Genomic DNA, 20,549 nt, shown 5'->3' with positions numbered 1-20,549 from the left:
CAGGTTTGTCAAATAAATGAATTGAGAAAAATGGCTCAGAATTACAAAACTTAATTTCAAGATACATCTATTACATTTTCTTATGTCAAGACTTGCAAATTTGCCAAATCCAAATGCTTATTTCTAAGAATGTACTGTCATGACCATCCTCTACAAATTTTAAACACACTACTCTCTCAACAGCATCTTGGCTTTCCTTGCCCTTTTCAGTCCTTTACTGGCTAGCAATAGCTCTCTAAATTGGATATTTTTTAAAGAAAGATTTTAAAATTAAGTAATTTCCCTCTTCTGCCTTTCTAACAAGTGTGGATATATTTCTTAAATCAGTTTCTGCTAGTCAAACTTGATTAAAAAAAAAAACGATTTCTTACTTTCCCAAAATATAGCTCTTTCCCCTTAATCTAAAATCTTCCAATGATAGCTCTGAAAATACCTTAATAAACAACTGAATCTGCTGTGGTTAAATTCTTTTGATTGCAAATCCTTTTGAAGATCTAATAAAAGTCCACCCCAGAATAACATTCAAAACAGAGGCAAAATTCCATATACAATTTATTTTACTGCATTTGTATCTGGTATCGCTCACATTTTTAATGTACAAAAAATTATATTGTTATTTTTCAGACAAACATTAATAGCCAGTCCCTGAAAAAAGTTCAGAGATCAAAGTTAAAAGTTAAAAAAAAAGGTCAATTTTAATTCCACGACAAGGCTACTATTAAGTATTTTGATTTGATATTAAGGTAAAATTATGAAATGGTCTTGATAGGGAACATTCATTTATTTTTCACATGAACTTGCTTTTGGCAATTCTTTTCACAGAAAATTATACAGGAGAAAACAACACTCCTATAGCTCTGTCAAATGGGGGATAAGTTTAGTATTAAATAACTTCCTAATGCTCCAGGACACTCTTAAGCATTAAATTCATATTACATTTCTTCTAAGATGACCAAAACACTTATTATTCATGTTGTTGTCACACTGTGTTAGTCACTCAATTGTGCCCTACTCCTTGTGACCCCATGGACTGTAGCCCCTTAGGCTCTTCTGTCCATGGTATTCTCCAGGCAAGAATACTACAGCTGGGTTTCCATTTCCTTCTCTATATTGTTCATGTTATATTAACAAAATTTAAAAAGATCAAAATTCACATTTCAAATTTGAAAGTGCATGACTATACCTTTGGAATGAGTTCTAGGCTTTTTTTTTTTTTTTGCTGCAGTACTAGAAATTTTATATAATTGTCTAACTTTAATCTCCTCTATCAGCATTCCAATTTGAAAACAACTTGTAAATTTTCAGAAGTACTCATAATGGTATATAGGGCATCTTGATAAATGTTTTACCTCATTTTTAGAGTCAGAAAGCACTGTACTTAGTAAGCTAGACATAAATGAATCCTTCACTATCAAATGTTCTAGTAAGATTTTTCTTCCACTTAAAAAAAAAAGTAATGACTAGGGGTCAATCTCGGAGAAGGCAATGGCACCCCACTCCAGTACTCTTGCCTGGAAAATCTCACGGACGGAGGAGCCTGGTGGGCTGCAATCCATGGGGTCATGAAGAGTCGGACACAACTGAGCGACTTCACTTTCACTTTTTCACTTTCCTGCACTGGAGAAGGAAATGGCAACCCACTCCAGTGTTCTTGCCTGGGAATCCCAGGGACAGGGGAGCCTGGTGGGCTGCCGTCTATGGGGTCGCACAGAGTTGGACATGACTGAAATGGGATTTCTTTGGAAATAATGATGCTAAAGCTGAAACTCCAGTACTTTGGCCACCTCATGCGAAGAGTTGACTCATTGGAAAAGACTCTGATGCTGGGAGGGATTGGGGGCAGGAGGAGAAGGGGACGACAGAGGATGAAATGGCTGGATGGCATCACTGACTCGATGGACCTGAGTCTGAGTGATTCCGGGAGTTGGTGATGGACAGGGAGGCCTGGCGTGCTGCGATTCATGGGGTCGCAAAGAGCTGGACACAACTGAGCAACTGAACTGAACTGAACTGAAATGACTTAGCAGCAGGGGTCAATCTACACTTCACTACCCTTCCTCTACAAAGCCAAGAAACTGAAGTCGAGAACTTACTTGTTTAATTTCTTAGCAAAATCTCTTTGAAAATGTAGGATTTTATTTCCTGGGTATCTATAAAGCCAATAAAATTCACAATAGTAGATGGGACTCCTTTTAGAATTACTAGTAGAATCACTGACGCCAATACCTGCTGATTTAAATAGTAATGGGAGATTTATTCTACATCTTGGAGCAAAACCAAATATATGGCTAAGTGCTATAAATGATTCATCTGGACAAAGTACAAAATCTTTCCTCCAGTTTGAAAAAAAACTATACACCATTTTAAAGATAATACGTGACATTCCAAGTTTCCAAAAGAATCTCACATAATAAAAATTTTACTCTGATAACAAGCATGGGCTGATAAATATAAACAAAACAACATTAGGAATTTAATCCTTGTACATTAAATGAACTGATTAGATGCGAAGTACTCCAAAAAAGGAAATTATAACCAAACACTGAAATTTCTGAGATCTTTTAAAAAAAAAAAGTATGGTTTAAAATTGTTTTCCTTTGATACAAGTCACAAACAGTTTGATCATTTCCAGAACACACGACTTACCCATGTCTTCCCTAACTGTATGCTTTCTTTTTCTTAGCAATATCATATGCAACATTAAAGGAAGTTTCATTTGGGCCTAGCTTTACTTGGAAAATACACTTCCCTCCATCTCCCCACACTGTCACAAAAGGACAGTGTCATTCATGTAGCACTTGGTATTGTCAAATGTAGTGGAATAAAAAAGCTGCAAGGTATTTTTGTGCAAATTGCTTGCCAACAGGAAAATGGGAGCACTTTTCGTGTTAACTTGAAAATAACATGTGAGATATCTTTTAGGAAGATTATTTTAAAAGACTCAACTCAATCAATAGTTGAAAATAACATGTGACATAATCTTTCAGGAAGATTATTTTAAAAGACTCAACCCAATCAATAGCTGAATTTCCCCCAAGATCAAAAATTCCTTGCTGCTTTTTTATCCCACTACATTTGACAAGAGATGGAGGAAGTATATTTTCCAGTAAAGCTAGGACCAAATGTTAAAAACAGATGTCCAAAGGAGCTAAAAAGTCAAATACATTCCACTAATACACTAGACTTAATCCCCTCTTGTCTACTCAATAGCACTCAAGCAGCTGAGCACCCTCTCTTCCCTCTATTTTCACTTTTTTTGTTTCATGTGGGTCATTCTCATTAGGGTAAACAGGCTTTAATTTTCTCCATCTTAAAAAAAATTCAAACCAAAAAAACTTTTTTTTACCCCATTTCCTCTCTTGCTACCCCTCCATTTCTGTTACTCCTAACAAAGTATAATCTTGAAAGAATAGTCTACACTGGCTATCTCCAATCCTTCTCCCAGAAGGATTGGAGATAAAAATCCTCTACTCAATAATTCTCTCTTTGGATCACTCCAATAGACTTTGACCTTCACACAAACTACTTTCATGAAAGTCACCAAACACTGCCTCACTTGCCAAAAATGGTCAACCATGAAGTCTTATACCAACCTGTCACAAGCATTAGACAGTTGGGTCATCTTGGCCTCATTAAAATATCATCTTCACTTGCTTTCTAGGACATCACACTCTTCCCTAACTATCTACTTCACCTTGGTCTTAACTGGTTCCTCCTCATCTCCCTTACCTTAAATGTTGCCTGAGCCCTAGGGAACTACAAAGTTGAGATCTCTTCTCAAACTACATGCATTTGTCAGGTAACATCCAAACTCTAGGCATCAGATACTATTATAGAATAAAGACTCCCAGATCCATGTGCTCAGTCTAGGCCTGTCTACTAGCTCCAAACCCACATCCAAATGTCTATCCAATACACACCCACTTGTATGTGATGGACAGGGAGGCCTGGCATGCTGTGATTCATGGGGTCGCAAAGAGTCGGACACGACTGAGTGACTGAACTGAACTGTACCTCCAATTTCAAACTTACCATGTCTAAAATTGAACTCCTTGTCTCACTTACCTGCCATAAAACCTGTTATTCTGTTTTCCTTATCACAGGAAAGGGTAACTCCCTTTCCATCTATTCTGGCCAAATTCCTGTTTCCTTCCACTTCTTTTTCTCACATGACACATCAGATTCATCAGCAAATTCTACAGACATCGTCCTTCAGACTTAAACTACCATCACTTCTCATGACCCCAAAAATCATAACACTGGTCCAGGTCATCAATATCTCTTTCCAGGATTATTACAATACCTTATGAGTACCCGTGCTTCCACACTTATATCCCTGTAATTACTACTAGGGATCTGCAAACTATGACTCATGGACCAAATCCAGTTTGCTGCCTGCTTTTAAACAGACTCTAAGTCAAGAATAAAATTGTACATTTTTAAATGGTTAAAAACTAATATCTCATTATGTGCTAAAATTATATGAAATTTAAATTTCAAATTCCATAAGTGTAAGTTTTATTGATCTACAACTACACCTAATAATATATCTCATCTATGGATGTTTTCAACCACTACAGCAGGGCAAGAGTTCAGACAGACCATAAGCCCTGCGAAGTCTACAATATTTACTCTCTAGACCTTTATAGAAAATATTTGCCAATCCATGGTCAAACTAACACTATACCCAGTCAGAGCATAACAATTCTCTACTCAAAATCTTCCAGTTCCTTCCCATCTCATTCACTGTGAAGCTACATCTTTATAGACTAGACATCCCTAAAGACATGGATGTCAGCTACCTACAAACTCTTTTTTCTACTATTCTTCCCTTTGTTCGGTCTGCCCTAGCCATATGAGGTCCTGCTCCTTGAACATGTAAAGCAAAATCCTACTGCAGGGCCCCCCCGCTGCTCTTCCCTCTCTTTGGAAACTTCTTAACCCAGATCTACATGGTTCATTCTCACTCCTCTCTGGTAATGGCCCAAATTTCGACTTATTAGTGAGGTCTTTCTCGATCAAACTGCTCCCACTCCCTATTCCCAGTCTTGATTTCCTTCCTCTGCTTTTTCTCCATCTGACATACTATTTACTGTCTATTTTCCACAGTGTATTTCCTCTGCAACGTTTATCTTGTGTTTTTCATTACCTATTTTATTTTTTCCTAAGTTAGAATAATGCAGGGCATAGTATATGCACTCAATATAATTTGCTATACGATTAATTTTAAAATAACCTTAAATAATTGAATTTCATCTTCTACAAAAAAATTTTAATAATAGAAAAATCAAAAGATTAAAAACTGAGTTCCGAAAAGTCATCCATCATCATCAACATCAATAAGCCATGGAATAGATTAAACTTATAATACTAACACATTCAGACATATTGAGTATTTATTTCAGTAAGTATAATCATGATTTTAATCACATGATAAATCTTACCTGCAGTAGTAATACAAAGTGTTTACTTGCAAAATCCTGATTCTGCAGTCCACAGCATCCCAAACACAATACAGCCAAATTTCTTACTACAGGATGAACATTTATTATTCCAGGAAGAATCTAAAATGAATTAGAAATTAAAATAATTTTGACTAGAGGAAGAAATTTAAAACAGTATATTAAAAAGGTGGTCAAAATGAAAATTTCTGTAAGACCTCATAGATCTATTTTTTCCTCATAGATCTGCATTTCCATATATAGTCTATTAACTCAAAAAAGTAAATTGTTAAAACATAAGAATACAGTCAGAGCAAAATACAGTCCTTATATTCCCTCCACCTCCCCACACTGACTCAGTGGCTTCCCAGTGCTCAAAGAGAAGATACATCTCCATATTGTGTAGTCTTTCCCAGTACCATCTCATACCACACTATCCCTTGCTCTTGTTTATTCAATTGATCTGATTTCAATGTCTCCCAATTGGTGCTATCCACTAGGGACATAATGCAAGTCACATATGTCATTTTAAATTTTCTAATAGCCACATTACATTTTATTCCAAAATAAAATATTATCAATACATGTAATCAATATTTAAAAATCGAGATAATATTTTTAGCTGTGGTTTCAAAAAAATTTTATAAAAAAGTGATATAACATGTTGTTTGTACTAAGTCTTTGAAACCCAATGTATTTTTACATTTATAAATATATATATATATTTACAATAGTTTTTAATAGTCATAGGTTTTTAATATCCACATGTTGCTGGTGGCTACAGTATTCACAAGAGTAAATCTATACCATTCTTCCCTTCCTTTTTCACATATTTAATATGCCCACTCAAATGTCACCTCAAGATCACCCTCCATGAACAGATGAAACTCATTATCTTAAGTTAACATATGACCATAAAGCTTTTCTTCATAGCAATTATCAATGGCATAAGCTTTCACTTGTTTATTTGATTCATGTCCCCTCTCACTTGACCAAAAGATCTACCAAGGGCAGTCTACATGTGTTTTGTAAATCATGTATACTCTATCCTCAATACTGAGTGTATAGTACACAATACACTATAATAAACAATATTATTTATATTTATTATAAAATTATTAATATTTATTCACTTTCATTTTTAAAGCACAGTAATTCCATTAAAATATTATTACTCCTATATCTAAATACCTTATTCTAAAGGTCTGGAATCTTTAGACAGATTACTTTTATATATTTAAAATCATTATGACCATTCAATTTTGTATTCTTTATTTCCTCACTATTGTATGTGTTTTCCCACATATATATGTCTTTGTAATTGCTGTTTTAATTGTGTAGTTAATTATATCATAATTTATCATTCTCCTGCAACAGAACCAGACATAAAGCACACAGCAGAATTTTAAAATACCACTTTTCACTAGAGACATCTTCTTCCTTAAAATTAAAACTAAATTCTAGAGATTTAATAGATCTAGTTTTAATCAGCTCTGGACTGTTGTAAATAATAATCGGATTTCTTTACTATATTGACAAACTCATGACAATCCAAGGAACTAGATTTTAGATCACAATTGTTGGCTGTTTCTCACTAATCCCAAGTGAAAAAACCTTGGGGAAAATCCTGGAAGAGCTTGGATACATTTAAAATTTGCTTTGGATAAGCAGCGATATTAAAAAAATACTCTAAGGCTGCATGTCTAATACCGTCACCATTAACCACATGTGGCTACTGAATATTTGAAATTTGATTTGTCCAGATTGAGATGTGCTTTAAGACTTAGTATGAAGAAAAGAACATAATTTTTATGTTGACTAACTGATGAAATTATAATATTTGGGGTATACTGAGTTAAATAAATTAAAATTAATTTCACATGTTTCTTTTTAATTTTTAAATGCAGCCACTAGAAAAGTTAAAGTTAACAGGTGGTTTGCATTATATTTCTATCAGACAATGTTGTTCTAGGGCTTGCAGAATTTATATCCCTCTCCTGAGTAAAATGGAGATTACCTATGAAGGGTTACTTTAGTAAAAAGTCTCTTAAATATGCAGTAATAAACAAATTCCTTTCACAAGGCTTACAATGTAACTTTCTCAGTCTTTCTACACAGTAAGATTCTGGTACTTTAAATATTACAATTGTATCTCAGTATTCCTCTTACTATTCAAAAAATGAAGATATTCTGCATCTCTTACCAGTATAAAATAATTTTTTTAAACTTTCTAAAAGAATAATTATAACTTATATACCAGGTCCTTTACATGTATTATCTTAATTCTCACAATATAAAGTAGCTACTACATTATTTCTTTCAACATACCAAAGATTCAATGATGCCATCCATGGTTGCACCTATACCTGTTGAAGTGGACATCTGCTTCAATAGTTCATAGCATAAAATAAGACACTTCTGTAGGGTTTCAGCATCATTCTAAAACAAAACACAAGATATTCTGCGTTAGTAAGAATATAGTCTGCCCACCTCTCAAATATTTACTTTCATAGTTTTTTTTGTCTAAGACATGTTGTCTCTATACACATTCCCTGAACAACTTTAACCATTCACATAATTTACCATTTATGAGCTAGTTCAACTGTTTTCTAAAGTTTCATATTCATATAGAAAACTGCCATATGACATTTCCTCTTATACGTCCAACAGGCTTTTTAAACTCAAAATGGCCAAAAGGGAACTAATTATTACCCAAATCCTTCCTCCTGTCCAACATCCATCAATACTGCTGCCATCTACCCAGGCATCCAAACCAAAAGACCTAGGGTACACTCCTGACTTACTGTTCTCCCTGTTACTATTTCCAAAACATGTTTCAAATCCAGAACTTCTTTCCATATCCCCCATCATCATGTTCAGATCACAATCATCTCAATCCTACATTACTCTAAGTCTTCAAACTACTGTGTCTGCATGAAATTAATTTCCTGAGTAACAGTGATCCTCATAAGACATAAATCTCATTTTTAGTTCTACACCATGATCTTTAAAAGGTCAACATGGTCAAACAGATGCCAAGAGTAAACATCGACATTTTAAGAATCACTGAGCTAAAATGGACAGGAATGGGTGAATTTAATTCAGATGACCATTGTATCTACTACTGTGGACAAGACTCCCTCAGAAGAAATGGAGAAGCCCTCATAGTCAACAAAAGAATCTGAAATGCAGTACTTGGGTGCAATCTCAAAAATGACAGCATGATCTTGGTTTGTTTCCAAGTAATCCAAGGCTATGCCCTAACCACTAACGTTGAAGAAGCTTAAGTCGAATGGTTCTATGAAGACCTACAAGACGTTCTAGAATGAACACCAAAAAAAGATGTCCTTTTCTTCATAGGGGATGGGAATGCAAAAGTAGGAAGTCAAGACATACCTGGAGTAACAGGCAAGTTTGGCCTTTGACTAGAAAATGAAGCAGGGAAAAGGCGAAGAGTTTTTCCAAGAGAACGCACTATCATAGTAAACACCCTCTTTCAAAAACACAAGAGACAACTCTACATATAGACATCATCAGATGGTTGATACCAAAATCAGATTGATTGTATTCATTGCAGCTGAAGATGGAGAAGCTCTACAGTCAGCAAAAACAAGACCAGGGGAGCTGACTGTGGCTCAGATCATAAACTCCTTACTGCAAAATTCAGACTTCACTTAAAGAAAGTAGGGGAAACCACTAGGCCATTCAGGTATGACCCAAATCAAACGCCTTATGATTACACAGTGGAAGTGACAAGTAGATTCAAGGGGTTAGATCTGATACAGAGTGTCTAAAGAACTATAGGTGGACGTTTGTTAACACTGTACAGAAGGCAGTGATGAAAACCATCCCAAAGGAGAAGAAAAGCAACAAGGCAAACCGGTTGTCTGAGGCGGCCTTACAAATAGCTGAGAAAAGAAGAGAAGCGAAAGGCAAAGAAAGGGAAAGACATAACCAACTGAATGCAGAGTTCCAAAGAATAGCAAGGAGAAATAAAAGAGCCTTGTTCAGTGAACAATGCAAAGAAACAGAACAAAAGGACAGAAAACACTAGAGATCTCTTCAAGAAAACTGGAGATTCAAGGGAACATTTCATGCAAAGATGGGTACAATAAAGGACAGAATTGGCAAGGACATAACAGAAGCAGAAGAGATTAAGAAGAGGTGGCAAGAATAAACAGAACTATATAAAAAAGGTCTTAATGACTGGGATAACCACAATGGTGTGGTCACTCACCTAGAGCCAAACATCCTGGAGTGTGAAGTCAAGTGGGCCTTAGGAAGCATTACTACGAGGAAAGCTAGTGGAGGTGATGGAATTTCAGCTGACCTATTTAAAATCCTAAAAGATGACACTGTTAAAGTGCTGCACCAATGTTAGCAAATCAGGAAAACTCAGCAGTGGCCACAGAACTGGAAAAGGTCAGTTTTCATTCCAATCCCAAAGAAGGGCATTGCCAAAGAATGCTCAAACTACCGCACAACTGTGCTCATTTCATAAGGTAGCAAGGTAATGCTCAAAATCCTTCAAGATAACCTTCAACAGTACATGAAGCAAGAACTTCCAGATGTACAAGCTGGATCTAGAAAAGGCAGAAGAATCAGAGATCAAATGGCCATTATCCACTGGATCACAGAAAAAGCAAGAGAATTCTGGAAAAACACCTACTTCTGCTTATCTGACTACGCTAAAACCTTTGACTGTGTGGAGTATAACAAAGTCTGGAAAATTCTTAGAGAGATGGGAATACCAGACCACCTTACCTACCTCCTGAGAAACCTGTATGGTCATGAAGCAATAGTTACAACCAGACATGGAACAACGAACTGATTCAAAATTGGGGAAGGAGTACATCTAGGCTGTATATTGTCACCCTGCTTATTTAACTTCTACGCAGAGTACATATTTTGAAATACTGGGCCAGATGAAGCACAAGCTGGAATCAAGACTGCCAGAAGAAATATCAACAACCTCAGATATACACGATACCACCCTAATGGCAGAAAGTGAAGAGGAACTCAAAAGCCTCTTGATGAAGGTGAAAGAGAATGAAAAAGCTGGCTTAAAACTCAATATTCAAAAAGCAAAGATCATGGCATCCCATCTCATCGCTTCATGGCAAATAGATGGGGGGAAAATGGAAACAGTGACAGACTTCTATTTTCTTGGACTCCAAAATCACTGCGAATAGTGACTGCAGTCATGAAATTAAAAGACACTTGCTCCTTGGAAGAAAAGCTATGAACAACCTACACAGTGTATTAAAAAGCAGACATCACTTTGCCAAATCAATAAGGTCCACCTAGTCAAAGCTATGGTTTTTCCAATAGTTATGTATGGATGTGAGAGTTGGACCATAAAGAAGGCAGAGCACTGAAGAATTGATGCTTTCAAACTGTGGTGCTGGAGAAGACTCTTGAGAGTCCTTTGGACTGCAAGGAGATCAAACCAGTCAATCATAAAGGAAATCAACCCTGAATATGGAAGGACTTCTTTGGAAGGACTGATGCTGAAGCTGAAGATCCAATATTTGGCCACCTGATGTGCAAAGCCGACTCACTGGAAAAGACTCATGCTGGGAAAGATTGAAGGCAGGAAGAGAAGGGGATGAGAGAGGATGAGATGGTTGGATGGCATCACCAACTCAATGGACTGAGTTTGAGGAAACTCTAGGACATAGTGAAGGACAGGGAAGCCTGGCATGCTGCAATCCATGGGGTTACAAAGAGTTGGATACAATTTAGCGACAGAACAACAACATGATCTTAGGGTAAGGCACAATTTTTAAAAGATTGCTTATACAAGGCCTTACATGAATTGGCCCTTAAAATTTTTCCCCCAGGTTTATCTTTCACCTCTTCCCGTCAATTCTATAGTCACATGGACCTTAAGTTTTTTTTAACATAACAGGCACTCTTTAACTTCTAGGCCTTCACACATGTCACTCCATCTGCCTATAACATTTCTCTAACAACTCATTGCAGAAAGATGACACAGAGTTCAGTAAAAGCACAACAAAATCCACATGCCTGGGTCTGAATCCTGCCTCCACCATTTACTATCTATATAACTTTAGGCAAGTTACTTGCCTTCTATAAAATTAGGATAATTGTACTAATTCCACTAGGTCACAGTGAGAATCAAATGAATTCACACTCATGAATATCTCCCCCGCTCCGACACACACACAAAAGAATCCTGTAACTACTAGCTTAAAAATTATTTTTCAAATCTCAAGTTAAACATTATTCTTCTAGCGAAGTCAACACCACACTATGTGGTTTAGATGCCTCTCCTACCCTTACCTGGCTATAGCATTTATTACACTATTCTATGATTATACTGTAACAGATTCATAACCCTTAGATAGGACAAATGAACACATAAACAGTCAAATCAAGTAAAGTTAAACAGATAATATTAATCATGACAGATCACCTTAGTTAAAATTTCTCTAATTCAGATCTGCAGTTTATATCATTTTTTCAGTTTCCATTTTCAATTTTTGCTTTAAATTTTCTCCTCAAATTTAAAAGCCCACTGAATTTGTCAAACAAAAGAAATAGCTACTAACTATGAAAATACAATTCAGGCATATCCATTGGGAAGGTGGGGTATTAGAGCAAGGAAGTCTATGGCTACAGAACTCAATCATATAACTCACAAAACTCCCCTGTACAGTAAACTCTTCTCCATCCAGCTTTCTCTTCATGAGAATAATCAGAGACCATTACAGAGTACTGAGAAGAGTTGCCCATGCTATACAGCAGGTTTTTATTAGTTACCTAGTTTATATAGTATCTCATTTAAGATAACAAAGTGACTTAGCTTTTTCTAAAACCAAAGAGTAATTAAACTTTAAAACATATGTGTAACAGTAGACATTCTATAGTTACATGTGTAACTATAGACATTCTTCTCCTAGCACTGGAAAGATCATGAGTCTTCCACTTTCAAATAAGGAAAACACATTTTCCTTTTCTAAATCATTTAAGACAAAATAAAACAAAAAACAAAGAGAAGGAAACCACTGGAAGGTAATTTTCCTTGGCAAGCAAGAAAGACTCTGGATCCTGCTGCTGCTGCTAAGTCATTTCAGTCGTGTCCGACTCTGCGCAACCCCACAGACAGCAGCCCACCAGGCTCCCCCATCCCTGGGATTCCCCAGGCAAGAACACTGGAGTGGGTTACCATTTCCTTCTCCAATGCATGAAAGTGAAAAGTGAAAGTGAAGTCACTTTAGATCCTAGGGATTAGCATGACAAGGGAGCAAATCAAATAAAGTCCTAGCTATAATATTTAAAGTTCATTAAAGCTTTCTGAAGTCCAAAACAGAAAGGAACTGGCAGAAAAATATAATTTTCATATTATTTCATGGTACTGTTAAAAATCCCTCCAAAGGGAATATATTCTGGCAACTGAATTAGGCAAACAAGGTTGAATTATGATGATTAATAGCAGCTGAAATTTACTGTAAAAAGTTACCTATACCTTCTCTATCTGGACTTCCTTCATTTCATGTTGCTCTGTCTCTTTCAATAGGTTTATTTTGGCATCCTCTAATGCTTTTATTTCTTCTTTTAATTCTGATGCTCGATGAAAATCCTGTAAGGTAATGCAATTTTCCAAAGAGTCTTTTGCCTCAATAAGTTTAACTTTTATTTCAGCCATCTAAGAAAAGATATAAATTGTATAAACACCAAACAAAAACAATTAATACAAAATCTGTAGCAAACTAAACAGTATTATTAACATCTCAACCATCTACAAGTTTAATTAGTCAGGCACATATAGAAAAAGTTGTAGTCTTCCTGAAACAGACTGGAAAATCTTTCAACTCACATAATCTGAGAACATTTTGACACTCTTACAGTTTAATAGTTAATCTATAATTTAACTTTGTGAGAGAAATTTTGAAAATGTACAAGAAATAAAAGACTTGCACACCTACATTCTAGTCAAGCATTTCTTTAATTTAGAAGAGAGTTACCTTAAGCTCTTTCTTTCTTGCATCAGCTGGATCATTATTAACACCAACAGTAACAATGGGTGCCCGAATCTCTGAGATAATTTCTGTAACCTGATAAGTTATAATTCAGAATAAATGTTTTAATATATGTTATACAACAGAAAATGACATTCACTTGTTACACAAAACTTCAAACAGTATCCACAATCTTTTGAAAAACAGAGTAAAACATATAAGCAAAAATGGTACACATTCTATTTCCTAGACAATTTTAGAAAAAAGTGACCAAACAATACATCTGACTAAAAACTCTTAATATTATGGGAAGGTAAATAGGCATATAGACACTGAAGATAAATTCTCTTTCATACAGTGCTTAGAAACAGGAAAAAAATGAAAAAAGCCTGTAATCTTAGGTACCATAAAACTAAAATTTTCTGCCTCTAATCCTCAACTCCCTCTCTTATTAAGCTACAATGGGAGTGGAACACAGAAATTAAGAATACTCTTTAATTCTTCCTTTCGGTGCACAAGGCAGAATGGCAGCAAACTAAACACTTTCCTTTCAGAGACACTAGGCACTGGAGTTGTCAGATTCAGGAAAAAGTTGCATCCCTAATGAAGGTACATTAAACAGGTCCTGTATAACCACTAATTGTCAATGTTGTAGAAGGAATTTATATATTATCTGTATAAGGAAGGGCTAGAAAAGACAACCTTTGAAGTAACTTGTGATTTACAATTTTACAAAAATCAATGATACAAGTCTGTTTTTTAGAATACCCTAGAGAAAAATGACAGTACTTGAAAATAGTAATATAATTTAAAAAAAAATCTTTTATTTATCTAAAAAAAAAAAAAAGATACTTATTTACCAAGCACTTTACCAAAAATAAAGATACTTATTTACCAAGCACTTTATGAAAATTATTTCATGGAACAATAAAAAATAAATATTGTTATTCTTATTTTGCAAACAAATAAAAATTCTAAATTACATAATTTGCGTAAAGTCACAAATTCAGAAAGTGTCCAATGGGAAATGAACCCAAAGTGAAGAGGAACTTAAGAGCCTCTTAATGAGGGTGAAGGAGGAGAGTGAAAGCCGGCTTAAAACTCAACATTAAGAAAAACAAGATCATGGCATCTGGTCCCATCACTTCATGGCTAATAGAAAGGGAAAAGGTGGAAGCAGTGACAGATTTCCCTTTCTTGGTCTCTAAAATCACAGGGGATGGTGACTATAGCCATGAAATTAGAAGACAACTACTTGGCAGGAAAGCCATGAAAACCTAGACAGTATGTTAAAAAGCAAAGACATCACTTTGCCAACAAAGGTCCACAAAGCTGAAGCTATCGTTTTTCCAATAGTCATGTATGGATGTAAGAGCTGGACAATAAAGACGGCAGCGAGCCGAAGAATTGATGCTTTCAAACTGCGGTGCTGGAAAAGACTCTTGAGAGTCCCTTGGAAAGCAAGGAGATCAAACCAGTCCATCCTAAATGAAATCAGTCCAGAATATATATTGGAAGGACTGATGCTGAAGCTGAAGTTCCAATACTTTGGCCACCTGACAGGAAGAATTGTCTCATTGGAAAAGACCCTGATGCTGGTAAAGATTGAAGACAGAAGAAGAGGGCAACAGAGGATGAGATGGTTGGATGTCCAGAGTTGGGCAAACTCTGGGAGGTGGTGAGGGACAAGGAAGCCTGGTGTGCTGCATGCAGTCCATGGGGTCACAAAGAGTCAGAAACAACTTGGCCACTGAACAACACAAATGTATAAATTCAGCAGGCTCTCAAACCTAGCAACCACTGCCTATGCCATGCCTTCCCTAAACTGCTCCATTTCAAACTGAATCAACACAATGATAGGCACAGTAAGAGAAGAAAAGAAATATTTTTTAAAATGTGTGTGTGACAGCAGGATCCTCTATGATCCACCTCCCAGAATTCTGGAAATAAAAGCAAAAATAAACAAATGGGATCTAATTAAAATTAAAAGCTTCTGCACAACAAAGGAAAATATAAGCAAGGTGAAAAGACAGCCATCTGAATGGGAGAAAATAATAGCAAATGAAGCAACTGACAAACAACTAATCTCAAAAATATACAAGCAACTTCTGCAGCTCAACTCCAGAAAAATAAACGACCCAATCAAAAAATGGGCCAAAGAACTAAATAGACATTTCTCCAAAGAAGACATACGGATGGCTAACAAACACATGAAAAGATGCTCAACATCACTCATTATTAGAGAAATGCAAATCAAAACCACAATGAGGTACCACTTCACACCAGTCAGAATGGCTGCGATCCAAAAATCTGCAAGCAATAAATGCTAGAGAGGGTGTGGAGAAAAGGGAACCCTCCTACACTGTTGGTGGGAATGCAAACTAGTACAGCCACTATGGAGAAGAGTGTGGAGATTCCTTAAAAAATTGCAAATAGAACTACCTCATGACCCAGCAATCCCACTTCTGGGCATACACACCGAGGAAACCAGAATTGAAAGAGACACATGTACCCCAATGTTCATCGCAGCACTGTTTATAATAGCCAGGACATGGAAACAACCTAGATGTCCATCAGCAGATGAATGGATAAGAAAGCTGTGGTACATATACACAATGGAGTATTACTCAGCCGTTAAAAAGAATTCATTTGAATCAGTTCTGATGAGATGGATGAAACTGGAGCCGATTATACAGAGTGAAGTAAGCCAGAAAGAAAAACACCAATACAGTATACTAACACATATATATGGAATTTAGGAAGATGGCAATGATGACCTGTATGCAAGACAGGGAAAGAGACACAGATGTGTATAATGGACTTTTGGACTCAGAGGGAGAGGGAGAGGGTGGGATGATTTGGGAGAATGACATTCTAACATGTATACTATCATGTGAATTGAATCGCCAGTCTATGTCTGACGCAGGATGCAGCATGCTTGGGGCTGGTGCATGGGGATGACCCAGAAAGATGTTCTGGGGAGGGAGGTGGGAGGGGGGTTCATGTTTGGGAATGCATGTAAGAATTAAAGATTTTAAAATTTAAAAAATAAAAAACTAAAAATTAAAAAAAAAAATAAAAAATAAAAAAATAAAATGTGTGTGTGAGAGAGACTGGGTTTTAAGAAGTTCAAAAGCTACACAAAGAGACAAAACTAAAACAAAAGCAATTAAAGACAAAGCCAAAAGCACTGAAAAGACAATTAACATTCAGTGTTATTGACCAAAATCTTTTATTTCTATCAACAATGAAGAAAATTACTTACAATTTGTATTCTCTTATTATCATCTATAATGATGTGGAGCAGTCTCTCAACAAGAAAAGAAACTAGGGATATTGGGACAGTAGGTAGAGTAAGAATCTCCTGTAAGATACTCAGCAATCGTTTCCTAAATTCAAGAAGAACTATTTTAATTTCAATACAAAAAGAGAAACACATTATATTTTAACCTATTCTGCAGACTTAATTTGCCTTCTTTTTTATATTTATCTCTATAGGTACAAAAATATATGTACAGACTTTAAGCCAAAAATTCACATTCTGAAAAAAAAATATTTATAAATGACCCTAATAATCTTTCATAAATCAACATGATGAAATGACAAAATACCATAAGTGATTCAAATAATTTATACCATATTTATTATAGAGAGGACTAATAATACCAACAGAAAATTGTAAGCAAAAACCTGCAACTTTATTGTTTATTCTGATGAAACTGAATTAGAAACTCATATTTCCATATACATGTAACAGAGAAGAGAAACAGAGACGGTGCGTATTTTCGCTTACATACTCCATATATGTATTATATACATAAGAGGAAAGAAAAACCTTTATATAATACTTTAGAGACCTAGGTTAAATACATTTAATCATATGGTAATGACTGTATTTTAACAAAGACTATTAGGAGAGCAAGTTAGAACATTTAATTTAAATGTACCTTCCTCCTTCTTCATTGGTATCCAAAGACTTGATAATTAGAATCAATTGTTGACCTATGAATTCTTTTGTCATCAAATTGCCAATATAGGAAAAATCACCTCTCTGTTCTTCATTAACAACTGGAATGCTTTGAATATAACTAAAACAAGCACAATTAATAAAATGTAGAATTTGTTACAAAACATTGAACAGCTCCCCATTAAGTGAGAAAAGGGTCATTTTATGCCCTTATCAGTCCCAAGATTTATATATGGACATTTTATACCATGTGATACTAATGAGATTTAGAAACTAAATTCTGTGTTATTGTCATGAACTTTCATGAACTTAATGGCTTGATTCAAAAGAACTTGGAAATATATTTTCATTAAAAATACACATTTCCTATGGGAAATTTTCAAAAGGTACATATTTATATCTCTTAATATAACTAATTACTTCAACATCACTAGTATTCTCAATTATAAAGTTCTAAATCTATTCTCCAAAAATACAATTATTCAGAAAGAGCCTGTCTTCCCTCATCATCCTTAATCATTATTTTGTTTAAAAGAATAATAGTATAAATAAAAATTGCATCGTTACCCATGAGGGCTTCCCTTGTGGCTCAGCCAGTAAAGAATCTGCCTGCAATGCGGGAAACCTGGGTTCAATCCCTGGGTTGGGAAGATCCCCTGGAGAAGGGAAAGGCTACCCACTCCAGAATTTTGGCCTGGAGAATTCCATGGACTATATAGTCTATGGGGTCGTAAAGAGTAACAATGACCTTTTAAAAAAATTAGAAAAAAACAGATAGCTTTGTGAATTTGTATTACCTTGCTTAAGGGCTTTCCTGGTGGTTCAGATGGTAAAGAATCTGCCTATAATGCTGGAGACCTGGGTTGGATCCCTGGGTCAGGAATATCCCCTAGAGAGGGAAATAGCTATCCACTCCAGTATTCTTGACTGGAGAATTCCATGGACAGAGGAGCCTGGTGGGCTACAGTCCTTGCTTAGGGTCCTATTAATCACTATACTGTTCTTATTCTAGGATAATTGCTACCAAGCAAGCACTGTCAACCACACTTTTACTTTTACTGTGTGTGTGTGTGTCTGTGTGTGCTCAGTTGCTCAGTGGTTTCTGACTTTGTGACCCTATGGACTGTAGCCTGCCAGGTTCCTCTGTCCACGGGATTTTCCCAGCAAGAATACTGGAGTGGGTTGCCATTTCCTCCTCCAAGGACTTCCTGACCCAGGGATTAAATCCGCATCTCCTGCGGCTTCTGCATTAGCAGGCAGATTCTTAACCACTGAGCCACCAGGGAATCCCTTTAATTTTTTACTATCACTGCCTAAATTAGTCATTTACAACCCACACCTAGATAACATTCAAGAGCTTACCAGAAGTTCTTTTTTTTTCCTGTGGAACAAAAAAAGCTATTTAAAAGCAAAATAAAGAAAGAGTTTAAATAGATTATGAGTTTAAACTTACACAAGAATTTATGAAATGACTCATTAGAAAAGACCCTGATGCTGGGAAAGACTGAAGGCAGGAGAAGGGGACGACAGAGGACAATACAGTTGGATGGCATCACAGACTCAATGGACCTGAGTTTGAGCAAGTGCCAGAAGATGGTGAAGGACAGGAAGCCTGGTGGGCTGCAGTTCATTGGGCCGCAAAGAGTCAGAAACAACTGAACAACAACAATATAGATGAAAAATGTGTCATTTTAAACTGTCAACAGAAATCAAGTTATAGATACTGCAGAATTCTACATGATGAATAAATGAAATGACTCATAAAACGACAGCCAAGAGTAAATAAACGCTCCTCAATCTACATCAATATTAGGAACTTCAAACGTACCAGCCACCTTTTGGAATCTGGCAGGAAACTAAGCAAAATCTACAAAACTGATAATTATCAAAATCTATAAATCAGTAGAGTTGCTGATTTCTGACAAGCTAAAAAACCTTCACTCAACTTTGGATCCCTCCCTACTTTTCCATCCCAGCTTCAGCATAGCATTAAGACTTTGGGTATCGGCAAAAATAAATTCAGAGTAGTTATTTCATTAGTAATTACAAAATCCTGAACTGCATAAATAGAACTTAAAATAGACCCAGCAATTTTAATTACCATGAAATCATCTATTCTCAACCATTTTTACAGGTAATCATTATAATGAAGAGACCACTCAAGAAAGTCTTTTTTAAAATTCTCTAAGAATTTATATTTAAGCTTTCTGAAAACTGTATGTGTGCCTTTTCCTTACTCAAATTTAATAAGCCTCATTTAACATCCCCAATTTCTCTTTATGTGAACACCTCAATTAACAGGAAATTGCTTCCTATTAGCAATTGTTTCCTATTAGTGACTCCCATTAGAGTCACTGACTCTTCCTGTTACAAAATGTTATAAAATGCCTGAAAATTTGAGATTATCAAGAACCAATTTTTCCATCTCATTTTGCTTCTGTTCCTGAGAAAACTATTCCTATCTAATGACATTGCTCTAAAAAGAAAATCATCCTGTTTAAGTATTATTTCAATAATTAAATATAATCTTTAAATCTTTTCATAAGTGAAAAAACAATTCAAGTAAATTAATTAAAAACTTACAAAGCAACAAAGGATATATAAAAATCACTGTTCTCTCAAAGTCAGAAGAACTGAACTCTTCACAAGAATTAATCTGTGAAGCAGTCTTTCAGGAGATGTTTTCTCTTTGTTAAATATTTAACATAACCTCATACTTTCTTGTATTTTCTCAATCTATGAGCATTTATTACTTTTGTGTAAACATGTGTTATTAAACACTGCATCAAAAACCTATTCCTTTTGGCCCTTTGCTGTTCACCTGAGCTATCACAACATTGTTAATCGGCTATTTGTTGTTGTTCAGTTGTTCGTTGTGTCTGACTCTTTGCCACCCCATGGACTGCAGCACACCAGGCTTGCCCTGTCCTTCACCATCCATACGAAATAAAAAGTTTAAAAAAAAAATCATTTCTTTTTGGAACATTTCAACATGGCCCAAACTGCATTATAATGAATATTCCAATTAAAGCCTGAGGTAGTTATCATTAAAACTCTAAGTAGATTCCCACATTTCTCGTGTTACTATGACCTCAAGCTCTAAGTCTCCATATTGGCTCACATTTGAGATATTTTTAAGTTCAATGTTTTGCATAC

General features: G+C 35.6%; 1 protein-coding gene across 1 annotated transcript in view; it reads right to left on the bottom strand.

Moving 5' to 3' along the window:
* Nucleotides 1-20,549, bottom strand: part of NCAPG (non-SMC condensin I complex subunit G) — a 46,177-nt gene that overhangs the window by 17,402 nt on the left and 8,226 nt on the right. The window contains exons 8-13 of the mRNA XM_069593766.1: nucleotides 17,374-17,514; nucleotides 16,692-16,815; nucleotides 13,433-13,522; nucleotides 12,934-13,113; nucleotides 7,770-7,880; nucleotides 5,445-5,564 (exon numbers count right to left, since the gene is read on the bottom strand). Of these exons, the coding sequence (XP_069449867.1) occupies nucleotides 5,445-5,564; nucleotides 7,770-7,880; nucleotides 12,934-13,113; nucleotides 13,433-13,522; nucleotides 16,692-16,815; nucleotides 17,374-17,514 (766 nt within the window). The remainder of the gene's footprint in view (nucleotides 1-5,444; nucleotides 5,565-7,769; nucleotides 7,881-12,933; nucleotides 13,114-13,432; nucleotides 13,523-16,691; nucleotides 16,816-17,373; nucleotides 17,515-20,549) is intronic.

This window comes from Ovis canadensis, chromosome 6 (genome assembly GCF_042477335.2).
Source record: "Ovis canadensis isolate MfBH-ARS-UI-01 breed Bighorn chromosome 6, ARS-UI_OviCan_v2, whole genome shotgun sequence".
NCBI lineage: Eukaryota > Metazoa > Chordata > Mammalia > Artiodactyla > Bovidae > Ovis > Ovis canadensis.
The sequence above is the reverse complement of the archived record's forward strand: the minus strand, read 5'-3'. Positions and strand labels throughout refer to the sequence as shown.